This window comes from Mobula hypostoma, chromosome X1 (genome assembly GCF_963921235.1).
Source record: "Mobula hypostoma chromosome X1, sMobHyp1.1, whole genome shotgun sequence".
Taxonomy (NCBI): Eukaryota; Metazoa; Chordata; class Chondrichthyes; order Myliobatiformes; family Myliobatidae; genus Mobula; species Mobula hypostoma.
Window position 1 is genome coordinate 62,328,957 of NC_086128.1, and position 15,356 is coordinate 62,344,312.

The following is a 15,356-nucleotide window of genomic DNA, read 5'->3' on the forward strand; positions in this document are numbered from 1 at the left end:
CGAAGTTACTTCGAACTCAACTGCTGTGAAGGCGGGTGAAGGCTACAACAAATCCATCAGCTCCAATCGTCATGGTTCCCATGCCATTGGAATCAGTAGGTTGATTTGTGAAGTATCGTGTGCTTCTTGGAGTGCAACATCAAGTACACGTTAAACAAATACACGCACAGGTGTCTTCACTCTGCGGGGCCTCCTCTTCAGAACGAAGACTATTATCCTCGACCTCGAGGGATAGTCACGACGACGACGACGAGACAGTCCTGGACGGCGCCCAGCATACTGAACTCCTGGGGGTCTCTGACGAGTAGGGCACGGGGTTGTCCTTCTGTTCGCACGGAGGGAAGAAGTCTCCCAGTCCTTACTGCAGAGTTATTACTTCAGTTGGGGCGCTTCTCAACGTTCACAAATCCTACTGGATTTCTGAAATATTACCCGATTATGTGCTCTAATCGTCCAGTTTTCCACTGTCTTTCATTCCGGACGATGCGCTTGCAAACTCCTGTCTCTCTACTTAATAACAGAACGCAAGAGATCGGCACGCTATCCGAAACACGCCGCTGCGCTCCGAGAGGAGAATAAAACTAGCTGCCGTTGACTAAACACTATTAATCTCGGTCGTTTTAAAGATCAAATGGAAATTGAAAACTACGACTCTAGCACGCCTGCAATTAGTTAGTCTGTTTCTGTCTCTCTCTAACATGGTCGAGACTTGGAACTTCACTTTCGTCAATATTTCCAGTGGGAATCGTGAGACCGCTTCGGGGGAGAGACTTACCAGACTGGATTCTTCATTTTTTTTTTAAACAGACACTGTAATAAGAGAGTTTTGTTTTATTGATTTGGCTTCTGTGCCTGGATTTGACAGGTTTAAAACGTCCAGGCTCGTCCCAGGGATAAATTATATCGCCTTCATTTTTTTTTTAAAAGATCATCCAGCCCAACGTAAAACTTTATTGCAAAAGACGGCGGTTTGCATTGGAAACCCGATCGTAGGGCGAAAACCTTAAGGGGTACATAAATTCAGATTTAATGGGAATACATAAACGACTAAAAAGATTTATCCTTTAATGCGGGGGTAGGGGGGTTGCTCTACACAGTACACCACGAGTCCGAGATCGTTTCATTCCGGGAACGAGTTTTTAAAAAAAATATATCGACCCATTAATTCATTTATTGCCGTCTTGTCTAATGCCAGTACTCAGCCCCCGAACCGAGCGAGGCGCGATAATGCGTGAAATTAAATACAGCAGGTTTTAAGCACGTGAGCCGTTAAGAAATTGCTCGTTTAAAAAAAAAAATTCCCGAAACAGCAAATGGGGTTGAAGTGGGTTCGATACTTTAACTGGGATAAGAGAAGTATCCGAAAAATAAAATCGAAATTATAAACTTCGATTTTAATACTGGGGATCTCATTGAAAACTATGGAATATCGAAAGTCCAAGGCACAGCGGCTTTGCAGCGGTCGTTTCCTACACTGAGAGAGTTCAGGGCCCCAGAAGCACTGCCACAGAAAAGACCCCAATCCGTTTAAAGCAGAGGTGAGCAGGAAGTTCGTTAGTCAGAGGGCAGTCAATTCATTGCCACGGACAGCTGTGGAGGCCAAAAGTCATTGGGGTGTATTTAAACCGGCGGCTAATGGGCTCTTGGCTAGTCAGGGCGTCGAAGGTCACGGGAAGAAGGCAGGAGACTGGGGTTGGGAGCGATAATATATCAGCCACGACGGGATGGCAGGGCAGGTTCGACGGGCCGCAGGGCCTGGTTCTGCCGCTGTGTCTTATAGTGTTAATGAAGTTTTGGGGTACCGGGGGCCCCAGAGGAAAGCGATCGAGTTAATATCCTAATGGCGCGGCGCGGGGGGGTGGGGGGTGGAATATTATCTGTTACAATTCAGTTACACCGCATCACTCGGTCGTCCTCTGTGTCGGTCAGAGTCGACCATCTCCTAGATGAGCTGCCAACCACGGCCGACGAGCCCCGCCTGCCCGAAGCGACCGGTTTTAAGGCGCCAGCCGCCCGCCTTTGCCCCCTTCCCCTGTCAGTGGAAAGGGTTCCGCTGGGCTTTGTAGTTAAGCCACCCGGGAAGGCCAGGGGCTGGACTCGGTTGCCAGGGGCCATTTGAGACGAACAGCCTTTGGGAGCATTAAATAGGTAGGGGGAGCTCACTCCCCCATTACCACCCCACCGCACCCGAGGTCCAGAACTAATAATAACAATAATATTCCCCCCCCCGCCCTCGCCCCGCCAAAACTGATCGGTTTTAGCAACTTCTTTCACGGCTGGTACCATACTTGCTCGTGATACCCCACCATCTCCAAACACAGCTTTGCTTTCTCCGCGGGCGAGTAGCTTATACGTTTAGTCTCCGTTCAATTAACTCTTAATTTTATGCTAATTAGATGTGCGGTTGTTAATGCCATTCCAATGCCCTGCTATTATTGAAACCACTAATTAAGGCATAGCCTGGCCTATAAATTATGTAAGGCTGTTTGTATCGCCATCGCAGTCTGCGTGCACCAGGGGAAGTTGTTCTAGATGACGTATAAAGTAAATATTTAGATGCACGGATTAGTAAGCGTTGATTTCAGCTTTCTCCGTCCCCCACAGCCGCACCCGCACCCATGATGTTCGGTTTCCTCCGAATCCCGTGCCTCCGTTATGCTTTCCCTGAGCAGAAGGTGGAAGTTGAAGAGACCTGCCCCGAGTGTTGTTGCCGTCGCCATTATGTCTGAGGAGAACTTGTAAATCATAAACTTGAGATCTGTTTTAATTTTCCTCAAGGAACATTAACCGCGTGAACGGCGAAGCGTGAAGGCCACTGATGCTCGTCCCCGCCACCACACCGCCAACCCCCACCCCCCTAACCTGTCTCCCAACCCCCGCCTCTCGACACCCCCAAGCTAGTTAATGAAAGCAGAGCTAGCCAGCCTGTGTTTGTCAGGGTAACTAGGTACTGCCGGATCCCACAAATGCGTCTTATTTTTTTTTCCGCTCGTTTCCAAGCCCCGTCGTGTGGGAGGGGCCAGCGCCGCCTCTGCGGATTCTGATTGGTCGGCGGGGAGGAAGTTGCCCGCAGCCGACGGCTGATGAATGCAAGAGAAATGTCAGTTTGATAAGGACCTTCTTTTCCATCGCTACCACCCCCCACCCACCACCACCACCACCACCACCTCCTTCCCCCAAACACCCCCTCCCACCCCACCCCACCCCCCATCTACTCCGGCTCAACAATTTCAACGGCAACTATGTCATGTTCGGAGAATTCTGCATCCAGACCGTTTTCAGTGAGTGCTTTAATCTGCTCCGGCCAGGCTCAGCCTTACTGCCCCGGGGGTTATTTGTCCCCTCGGCTAGACCGGGGCTACGGTGCGCCGAGCTGTCATCCAAAAGACGCCGGGATGAGCCAACAGCAAGGTTTCAGTCTGGTTCCACATCAGTACGTGCCAGGCATGGCGGGGTGGGCGACGCCACCTCCATCGGGCCACGCAAGCCGACTTCAACAGCTGGGTGCTTATTCCTACCCCTCTGGCGTGAAGGAGGAAGCCGGCTATTGTGTATTAGACGGGGACAAACACCCGAAGGCGGCCGCGGAGGTCTCCGTGTACCCGAGAGCGGTTTCCGAAACGTGCACCGGCGGTGGCGGCAGGGCCCCGGCCATCCCCGTCTATTTTCGCTCCGAACCGAGCTACGCACCCAACAAGCCGACGGATTACAACCCGCCGCAGCCGGCCTCCGCTCCCTGCCCGGTTCCGGCCAACGCCGCCTTCGCTCGACCCTTCGCCACTTCGTCCTCGTCGGAACCAGGTGAAAGGCCCCTGAAAGTGAGCGACGCAGGCGACCCCGGGAAGCTCAGGGAGGGCAGAGGGTGTGACTTTGTACCCGATGCGCCCACTTTAGAATTTCCTGCCGCCGATCGAGCTCTCCACAAGAAACAAACTAAAGGTGGGTAAAAATAAAACCCTGGAAGAGGCAATTATACGCATGTGGATCAGGAAAACAGCTCAGGCTCTCTAATCTGCGGCAAAGTGACTTTATTTTAAGCTATAAAGGAGCCTTTTTTTTTGTCCAAACCACAAAGGATTCCCAGTACAAATTAATACCTGAAGTAATTTATAGAACAGGCTCTTTACGGTAGAGTAGATTGCAAACACGTTCAAACGACCTTTTTAAAGATCAAAGCATCGAAACGTTTCTGGTGGTGCAGGGCACTTCTCAATCACGTTAAAACCCTGTTGTAAACGTCCCCGATTTGAAAAAACATCTCCACCTGAGAAAAAAAGGAGAATGTTAAGAATGATCTGAGATTGGTTCCGAAGAACGGTTCTAACTGGCGTAACTTCAGATGCACAAACTTGAAATTCAGCTTTAGTAAACAGCAGAAAAAAATCGAATTTTGCCAATGTTGTTATGTATCCATGTAATTTAGATACAGTATCATCTAAATAGACAGTAATTTATATATTTATATAAACTCTTATATATCTATATATATATGTATCTATCTATCTATCTATATATGTGTGTGTGTGTGTATATATATATATAGATAGATAGATAGATAGATAGATAGATAGATAGATCACACACATGTGGGTATGTGTGTAAGATCTAATGACTAACGAGATGCATATGATTATATATGCGTGTAATAGTACAATAGTACGTATGCGTGGGATGGAAGGGAAACCAAGATCAGCATTCTTGGGCAGAGGTTGGTGTGAATAGCGTAATGCATATAGGTACGTGTGTGTGTGAGAGAGGGGGGGGGAGTAGGGAGAAAGAACGAGAGAGGGGAGTGAGAAAGAGAGAGGGAAGGAGGGAGAGAAAGAAATAGATAGATAGAAAGAGAGAGAAGAAAGAGAGAGAGGAGCTGAGGAAAAGAGGGAGGGGGAGGGGGAGGGAGAAAGAGAGAGAGGGGTGAAAGAGAGAGAGACGGTGGGAGGGAGGGAGGGAAGTAAAGAGAGAGAGAGAGAGAGACGGAAAGAAAGGCCAAGCGGAAGGGACAAGAGAGGAAAGGAATTTGTAAAATCTTCAAAGGTTTTAATACGAGCATATATTTTAAAGGTTAACGTGTGCATCATTTTAAACAAAACCACAGATTATGGAGTTCACTGTAAGCAGAGCACTGGCGATCAGTAATACTGTTCGTCAGTTGTTGAATGTGGGGCCTGACATCCTGGGAGCCGCCACCGAAACATCCAAACCCGACAGCCTTTTTAATGTTGGGTCGTGTATCAAAACAGCCTAAGATGCAACCATAAATTCCAAATCCTGAATATAAATAAAATGGGCTCGTTGGCACCCTGCGATGTTTACTTAAGGTCAGTTTGGTATGACATGGGACTAAATTATGGCGCCAAATAGAAATTACATCACCCAGAGTCGCGGCGTTAATTTCGTGGAATCTTGCTGCTCCCATTGACTCGATATCCTCCTGCTCATTGAATTGGGAAGGAGCGAGGGACACTGGCAAAGGAATCAAAATAATTATTATCCCGAACAAACACAGACAGACTTTCCCGATCGGTGCCTGCAATTTCTCACTGGCAGACTCACTTTAAAGGACTTTATAACTAGATTTATTGCTTATTCGTCTATTTATCTGTCTATTTTATACTCACTATTATTTATATTTATTATCTATAATTTGTCGATTTATTTATTATTTACTTCGTGCTATATATTTAATTTATTATTTATGATTTGTCTGTTTGCCTTCATTTATTTATTTACCTGCCTATTTATTTATTTGTCTATCTATCGATCTATCTTTCTATATATATATATGTCTGTCTATCTATCTATCTATTCGTCCTTTTATATCTTTATCTATCTAGTTATTTACCTATTTATTTAACTGGTTTATTCACTATCTATCTATCTGTCTATCTATTATCTTACTTTACCTTTGTCTCTGCACGGTTTGTTGTCGGTTGTTTGTCCACCTGTATCTTGTGGGAGTTTTTCACCGATTCTATTGTGTTGCTTTGTATTTGCTGTGAACGCTCACGAGAAAATGAATCTCTCGCGTTGTATATGGCGACGTACACGTACTTTGATACTATACATACTTTGAACTTTGAATTCCCGTTGTGACCAAGTTATGGTCGTATTTTTATTTCAAAGTGATGAATATTAAGGTTTTTTTAAAAAAAGTTTTGCTTACTAATTCCCTTCCTAAATCTACTTTGTCCCATCGGTAATTATGTACACGTAGTCCCACATATTTTCCTCCCCAGAAGAGAGGAAAGTTTAAGCAAACAGCAGAATGCAATAACTCGGAGGAATTTATAACTGACTCGGATCTATTGTAACGAAATTTCTTCCACCTATTCTACACAAAGTGCGGCAAATTGTAGAACAAAGCCATTTCAACGTTAGTCCGCAATCCCTTTGTGTGCGTGTGTTTTTTTTTCAATAAGCCTGCTGGTCTTCAAAAGTTTAAAATGATCTGTATTCTGTTTGTGTCAGGGTTTCTTTTTAGGGAGTTGGCGAGACCCAAATATCTGTCGATCAGGTTGGCGGGTTGTCCTTTCGTTCAAGCGCTGACTTTTATTGCGTGTTTACCCACCTAATCGGCCGACATAGACCAAAGGACCAGTCTCGACATCAACTCACAAAGGCGCACACAAACTCTTGCATTGTTATGGAAATCTGGACATGTTAGTGACACGATACACTTCCAATTTCAGTCAAAGTATTGTGAATTGGCATCTCGCCCCCCTTGTCCGGCCAACCACCTCACCAGGAGGACAGGAAGTTTCCCTACCTGGTCATTATTAAGCTGAAATTTTGTACGTACAGATAGCTTATTGATTTTATTTGTAAACTAGGAGTCCAATCAGACTGAAAGTCAGAATTAGTAAACTATCCTGGCATAGTTCTGCCGGCCTATTATTCGGATTCACCCGTAAATATCCTCCTTCGAGTTTCCTAGTCACTGGGGCTGATCGCTCGTCGATGGCTAAGTTCAATTCCATAAGGAGCAAAATCATAGCCAAATGTTTTGTTTGCAAACTTTAGCAGAGCACTCGGTGTTTGCAAGGAGCAGTCAGCATGCCAAGCTTCCGGCGTTTCTTGACGTCCGCGTTTCTACTTTAGTGCACGACTAGACATACAAGGCAGACAGCTTCAGGCACAGGGGCAAATAATATTCCACAATAGCAAATAAAGATAAAGTTGCTAGGCGTCTGATCACGGACACTCAAACAGTTTCTGTATGTGAGTTAACTTGAGTATTATTATTTTTATAGTGATTGTATTCTGTATCGTGTGTGTGTGTGTGTGTGTGTGTGTGTGTGTGTCTGTCTGTGTTTCTGTTCCTGGAGTCACAATAATTTCGTTCTCTTTTATACTTCCGAATCAGAATCAGGTTTCTTGTCACCGGCATGTGACCTGCAATTTGTTAACATAGCAGCAGCAGTTCAATGCAATACTTCATATAGAAGAGAATAATAATAATAACAAGTAAAATAAAATAATAGCAAATTAATTACGGTACGCGTATATTGAATACTGTATATTAAAATACTGTATATTAAAAAAAAGTGAGGTAGCGTCCAATGATGCAATGCCCGTTTAGGAATCGGATGGCAGAGGGGAAGAGTATGCGGGCAGTGGGAGAATCAACCCCCTTGTGCTTCTTGATCTCGTCACCGGAGATTCATCGTCACGCAGCCCTGCCACTTTGATCCGGCCCACAGCGTTAATTACCCAGGCCCAACACTTGCCTTTATTGGGGTCTTGCCCCCTCCTTACACAAGTCATCGGGTTTGTGGGGGTTAATTGGGGTGCGCCGAGGGTTAGTTGGGGGGGGTTGTGCCTCCTTGGACTTTAGAGTTGGGTTAGGGGTGGGGCTGGGAGAGATAATGCTGTGGAGTTTAGTGTGGTGAGGTACGCGGGGCGCTGGCGGATAGTGTAGTGTCGTGGCTACGGGCTTGTGGGGGGTTTAGAATTAGGTTTGAGGGGAGGGCTGTCAATTTAGGAATCGGATGGCGGAGGGGTATGACGTGAAACAATCCTGAGATTAATAACACACATCAAAGTTGCTGGTGAACGCAGCAGGCCAGACAGCATCTCTAGGAAGAGGTACAGTCGACGTTTCAGGGTCTTCTTCAGGGTCTCGTCCCGAAACGTCGACTGTACCTATTCCTAGAGATGCTGCCTGGCCTGCTGCATTCACCAGCAACTTTGATGTGTGTTGCTTGAATTTCCAGCATCTGCAGAATTCCTCGTGTTTACCTGAGATTAATAGCTCGGCAGGGACTAGATGGGCCGAATGAGCCTGTTTCTGGCGCCGCAGTGCTGTACGACGCTACTATTGGTTGAGTTGGGGTTCCCTTCGGTTTTGTGGGTTTTTTTTAAGTCCAGGGAAAGATGAAACTCGGCAGCATGTTGCTATGTGAAATTATTTGTTGCAATGTCCTTCATTGTTATTAAATTCTAATAAGTACCAAATTTCCATGAGAAGAACTCAGATGTAAAATCAGTAAAAGCAGTTTCCAACGCATTATTAACCTACTTGGTTTCATAGTTTATTGTCAGGCATCTTAACCATGGACTATATTGGCTGGGCATTGTCCCCATTTACCCATCACCATCCTAGTTCGATACAAAGTCTTTCCCGATTGCTTGAATTTGTATTTTCATTTTCATTATTCACTCTGCACTCTGCTTGGCCTCATTTCATCTCGCCATTTTGGACACGCACCCTAATCTTTACAAACGCAACGACAACAGAAGTCTACCGAGTTCAAAGATCTTAATTAAAAATTTCGTTCCTCAAAGAGCACACGGAGCATGCAATTTTCATGCTGTTACAAGCAGTCTGAATTAAACAAACTGTAGGGATAACGAGGGTACGACTCCCCTTCTCTCAAGTAGGTAACTCGCCATCTGCAAAATAAAAGTTCTGGAGAACTTTCAGACCCTCGATCTCGGAAGAAAGAAATGCTAGAATTTCTAATATTTGTTACTAGCATTTCAAAGGAAACATGTGACAACCTGTGTGTATTCAAGGTCAGTTCCACCCCCCCCCCCACCCCACCCCCCAAAAAAAGACCAAAGACTACTAATCTGCCACGGTTGCTTAAATCAGAGTGAGGGCCTTAGCGAGAATTTACTGCAAGTTTGTGACTTTAAAAAATGCTATTGAGGGACGAGCGCCAACGCATTTCTGAACGGACAATCAACCCACACTTTCATTTTATTTTTCCTCCCTTGTTGTTTCACTTACTTAATTTATTTTTTTTTCTTTCTTATTCAAGATTCAAGATTATTTCTTGCCATTTCCAGTCGCACAAGTGTACAGGAGAACGAAATTGTTACTCCGGATCCGAAGCAGCAGTTTGAAAAAAAACACACACATAATGACATAAAGAACACAAATAGAGAAAAAAAATAACATGAATACGTCAGACAGCTTAAATACACAGATTGATTGTACGTCCACAAAGTGACGCTAGTCACGGGTGTGTGTGTGTGTGTGTGTGTGTGTGTGTGTTGTAATTTATAGTTTTCTTTAAAAAATTATACATTGCCGCAGCGCTGCCCCAAAGCAGCAAATTTCACGACATACGTCAGTGATATCGAACCTGATACATGACGAAAGAACTTGCTCCATTGAGTTTAATATCGGGAATTGTAGTGAAAAGGCAGGCAGGTGCGATGCCAATTTTGAAAACTATTGAACTGTCCACAAGTTCATTATCAATCAGTAATCAAGTGCAGGTAAACTTACGGAACACAGACCAGCAGAGCACAATACAGGCCCTTCGTCCCGCGATGCTGTACCGACCCGTTAACCCATTAATATAGCGATTGTTTTCCCACCTCTCAGCAGATGTTTGAAAACTTCCCGCTAAAGAAGGACTCGGTGTCCCACTGAAAGTTATTTCCCGAAGAAGCTATCATTTTTCAATGTTATCAATCCTGACAGGAAGTAAACTTGCGGCTGCCTCTGATATCCCATGGCTTCCATCCTTGTCCTTCCGAATCAGGAAGATTATAGCGTACCTTTCACTTACTTAAAGCCACCGTCCCTGCTTGGGCATAGGGCGCCGACAGCAACTCCGCAGAGTTCTCTGTCTCGGGCCGGTCTTTCAAGTTGGCCCCAGAGTTCAAAGTTCAAAGTAAACTTATTATCAAAGAACCCTGAGACTTATTCTCTCAGGATATTCACATTAAATACAAAACACACACACACACACACACACACACACACACACACACACACACACACACACACACACACACACACACACACACACACACACAGACACACACACACACACACACACACACAAACACACATACACAGACACAAAACCAAAGCAAAATAATAATAATAATAATAATAATAATAATTAATAAGCAATAAATATCGAGAGTCTGGCCATCTTCATAGATCCGTCCTCTCCCAGGGATGAAGCCTCTGGAGCTTCGGTGTCTGTACCTCTGAGTTTTTTTTTTACACGGTGGGGTTGCCAGCCCCACGGCCCACCCTCCTCCTTTTGCAGCTGTGCTTGGGACCGTCTGTGGCAGAGTTGAGCATCGTTCGGACCGGTGAGATTGCCGTTGATATTCCACATCACATCAGCCTTCCCTTGCCAACTATCTTAACGGATGCAGTTAATTTCATGAATTATATTTCAGCGTCCATCGTCTGTAATAATCTCTCTATAGATCTAAACACAAGAGACTCCTCTGGTGCTGGAAATCTTCCCCTCTCCCCCCCTCCCCCCCCCCCCCGCTGCCCGCTTCCTTTCCAGACCTGCTGAAGGGTCTCAGCCCCGCAGATGCTGCCTGACCTGCTGAGTGCCTTCGGCACTTTTATCTGTGTTACTTGTTCACTCTGTCGATACAGGTACCGGAACATGAAATGGATACCGATCAACACAGGAGATTCTGCGGATTCTGGAAATCCAGGGCGACACGCACAAGATGCTAGAGGAGCTGAGCAGGTCAGGCTGCGCCAGTGGAGAGAAATGAAGAGCTGACGTTTCGGACCAAGGCCGAAGGCCGCTGCCCGACCTGCATTTTGCACGTACAGTACTGCTCTAGGTTTCCAGCATCCGCTCAGTCTCCTGTGTTTAAGGTATAAGTTGCTGTTTTGGAAGTTCATTGCTTCAGTGTTTAGCACTCACAGTTTCATAAACGCATTCTGAACAATTAAGCACTTGCTTTATAATTATCAAACTTAAAGGCGGAAGTTTCAATGATGGAATGGGAAACAAGATGCCTCCCAGCTACGCTGGTGGCTCCAGTGAAAACACCCCAGACCATATTCCATTTTCCAGCTCTGCTGATGTTATATAGGGTTAGTTGACTCTCTGTGTTTACAGAAACCAACATGTAAAAAAAAACAGCAATGTAAGGAGGGAACGTTCATTTTGTAACTTAACAGCTCACTTAAAATTGTAAACATTGATTCCTGGAAGTTAGCAAATGTTTAATTCTTTTAATGAGATATCGTATATTTTAAACCATAATCAAGCAGACAGATAGATTCTTTTTTTAAAAAAATCATACATACACAGATACATAAACACGAGAAAGTTTGGAAATGTTGGAAATCTAAAGCCGCACACACAAGGCGCTGGAGGAACTCGGCGGGTCGGGCAGCATCTGTGGAAATGAATGAGCAGTCGACGTTTCGGGCCGAGACCCTTCTTTGGGAATAGTTAGTCAGATAGAAAGAAAGAAAAATAGATAGATAGATAGAGATAAAACTGATGGAAAGATAGACGAATGGATGGATAGATGAATAGATAGTTAGATGAATAGGTAGATGGGTGGATAGATAGATAGATAGATAGATAGATAGATAGATAGATAGATAGATAGATATCGATACGGGGTTCCTAGTTAATTATAACTTCCTCCAAGTTATTGCGTCCTCTTTGCTTGATCCTATGACTCCTATAGGAAGGGTACATATGAGATTATTTTATACATGTGCATTAATGTTTACTTGAGAAGCTAAAGAGATATCTGAATGAATTTATTAGGCAAAGCGGGAAAAATTAGTAGTATCGATCACATTAAAGAACACCATAGCTTGGGGACGGCGGGAGTTCATTTGTCATCAATGCTCAGAAATGTCACCATATACAACTCTGAGATCCTTTTCCTCGCGGGCGTTCGCAAAACAGAGAAATGCGATTGAATGAAGGGGGAAAAAACTACATGCAATTAAATAAATGATTACATAAACGGACAAATAAAATAACAAAGACGGACAAACAACCAATGTACAGAAAAAAAACAAACTGTGCAAATTTAATGGAATCAAGGATAAACTACATACAAAGCCCGGCATAATTGCAAAACGAGTTAACGATGCAAATACAAAACTAGCAACTGCAAATAATAATAATAGAAACATAGAAACATAGAAAATAGGTGCAGGAGTAGGCCATTCGGCCCTTCAAGCCTGCACCGCCATTCAGTATGATCATGGCTGATCATCCAACTCAGAACCCTGTACCAGCCTTCTCTCCATACCCCCTGATCCCTTTAGCCACAAGGGCCATATCTAACTCCCTCTTAAATATCGCCAATGAACTGGCCTCAACCGTTTCCTGTGGCAGAGAATTCCACAGATTCACCACTCTCTGTGTGAAGAAGTTCTTCCTCATCTTGGTCCTAAAAGGCTTCCCCGTTATCCTCAATAATGATAATGATATTGAGAACGTCAGTTTTAGAGTCATTGAAAGTGACTCCACAGGCCGCAGAAGTTGCACTCCATTCGTTTCAGTTGCTTCTTCAGCCTTGCAGAAGTCGATATGAAATTTTAAATTGAATCAAGGGGGCAGTCACTTAGCTTGCTTATCCAACTGTTGGCCCCCCTTTTAATTTATTTATTTGGACTGATCGCGAAGTTATGCCGCACGACCTTCTGCAGCATGCCATTGCGGAGAAGGATAACAGTGTGAGCGGTCCGTTATTCCCCTCAGCGGACAGGCGGACTCGTTCTCTCGTCCCTACTGGGGAAACTCGCTGAAAACCCCCGCGGCGTTATACTGTTGCCGCTAAAGCCGGGGGGGGGGGGGGAATCAGTAGTGTAGTTTAATTCGTCAGCTCGTTTGACAATTTCTTTCTCCCGCTTGACAGAAAGCCCGAAGGCCGAGAATACGATAAACTGGATGACGGCAAAGGGGGGACGGAAAAAACGTTGCCCCTACACCAAACATCAGACGCTGGAGCTGGAGAAGGAATTCCTCTTCAACATGTACCTGACTCGAGAGCGCCGCCTGGAGATCAGTCGCAGTGTGAACCTTACCGACAGGCAGGTCAAAATCTGGTTCCAGAACAGAAGAATGAAGCTGAAGAAGATGAGCCGAGAGCACAGAATTCGGGAAATATCGACTGCGTTTCCCATCTGATGAAGCCGTTGTGATTTTCTTTTCTTTTTCAATTTAAGGACGAGACGGTGGATGATCTCGTTGTGGAAATCCGAATGCTACAACGGTATTGAAGGTGGGGGTGGGGAGGGGAGAGGGAAAGACCGGAGGAGGGAGGGAGGGAGGGGTGGGGGTGAATTTGAGAGTCACTGGCAGGAGTTGCAAGTTCCGGTCTAGTCACGAGGGCAACTTGGAGAGACGGGGAGATGTGAGAAAGCGAGTTTTTAATTTCAACATAATGGGCTTTCCGGGGGGAGATATGAACCCCGAATAACTGTCTTTTACTGTAGAAGAGACCATCGCTTTTCATCGGCTACCTTGGAGCCATTTCTCATAACATGAGAAAATAAATTGAAGAGACAAAGGTTTTCGATGCCAACAGTACATCTGGCTGGTCATACACTGTATATAAATATTTGTTCTCTTTCGTGCATATAAACAACTTTTAGTTTATCCATTTATGCATTAAGAAACTTATTATTTTAAGGCAACTTCCGTTCATTGAAGGACAGCATAGGGATCGGCAGTAATTTGAGTACATCATGCAGACACGTCAGACGTTTAATCCGCAGGAGTACCTGAAGCGTTTTTCATAGTATTTACATCAAACGGCGCAAAATAGGAAGAGCCAGAGGCGGGCGACAACGCAGAGGATTCTGCTCATCACAAGAAAACTGTAGAAATTCTCCTCAATCTTATTTCAAGTTATGTATAGCAGGACTGACGATGAATTTCGTCATGAACCACTTTGCAAATGCAGCGAGAGCCGCCGTTCATTGGGTCATTATTTTTGGCCTACCAAGGGAGACTTGTAGTCATTCTCACTTACGTATTGTTTAATATTACATTAAGTTAATGCAGAAGGACTGATGGCAGCAGGAACCACTTTGCAGGCAAAGGGAGGGTCGCCAGTTGTTGAGTCATTATTAACTGATACACAGTTTTTCTCCTATTCATTTTCCCAAGTGCCAAACGTGATTACATAGGCAACAGACTCAAAAATGGATGAAGGGCCTCGGCCAGAAACGTCGACTGTTTACTCTTTGCCATTGACATGTTGAGTTCCTCCAGCATTTCGTCTGCGTTGCTTTGCATACCCAGCATCTGCAGGCTTTCTCGTTTAAGTATTCTCAGTTGCTAACTTCAGCCTATCGTCCCAAAGGACGCTGACCGCAATTCGGCTGAGACCCCCCCCCCCCACCCACCCCCGGTCTGAGCCAGTCTTTTGAGCTGTCCCCAGGGCCAGACCCTCTTCGAAGATCCTTCCTCTCCCGAAGATGAGATCTCTGGAGATTTCTATTCAATCAGGAGTCGCGGAGTAGACAAAACATTTAATTTAATACAACGTTCAACAGAAACAAGCAGCAAGATTGAATCCAACATGACAAGTTTAAAAGTATATCACTTTAATATACATGTGGGTCTATATTACTATATTACACACGTTAATATATGTTGTTTTTCTCTCTCTCGCCATTTTCCTTTGACAGGCTCAAATAAGCTAAAATTATTCAGGAATAAAGTAAAGAGATATGGGCCATATCTCTTAAAACTAGAACAATTGGTAATGGCTTCAGCTTGGCCTTCCTGTAGCCCTAGACTTTTAGGGGACGTGGTTGGTAGCTCCTTTCGCAGCCGGACTTGGGACCGTCCATTGCCGAGTTGCCGAACATACACCTATATATTCATATTTTTTCCCCTGAAAGTCTCAGATACGTCCGACATCGCAGATTAAGTTAAATAGAGGCGCATGGATTAACAAAACTATGAAGCATTGCTTGCTTTTTTAAAAAAATTAAGATTAGAATACAAATATGCAAGTTTCACTAAGATGGCTTCACGTAATGAGTATAACCATCAGGCCCCATGGACCTTGCGTCGCCATTCAATGAACTCGTGTCCAACCTTTCACTCTCCTGCATTGACCCCATATCCCTTGATCCCCTGAATATCCAA

The 15,356-nt window shown here is 44.8% G+C and overlaps 1 protein-coding gene across 1 annotated transcript; it reads left to right on the plus strand.

Annotated features, from left to right (window-relative positions):
* Nucleotides 1-3,200: 3,200 nt before the first annotated feature.
* Nucleotides 3,201-13,460, plus strand: LOC134340387 (homeobox protein Hox-A10-like). Its single transcript, XM_063037569.1, has 2 exons — nucleotides 3,201-3,939; nucleotides 13,111-13,460. Exons 1-2 carry the CDS (start codon nucleotides 3,243-3,245, stop codon nucleotides 13,380-13,382), a joined length of 969 nt encoding a protein of 322 aa, XP_062893639.1. The 5' UTR covers nucleotides 3,201-3,242; the 3' UTR covers nucleotides 13,383-13,460.
* Nucleotides 13,461-15,356: the final 1,896 nt, after the last annotated feature.

What these genes read in the sequence shown, in the direction of transcription:
- LOC134340387 (XM_063037569.1), top strand. Translation starts at nt 3,243, where the DNA reads ATGTCATGTTCGGAGAATTCTGCATCCAGACCGTTTTCAGTGAGTGCT. An exon ending in CCACAAGAAACAAACTAAAG is followed by an intron (nt 3,940 to 13,110) that starts GTGGGTAAAAAT and finishes CCCGCTTGACAG; the next exon opens with AAAGCCCGAAGGCCGAGAAT.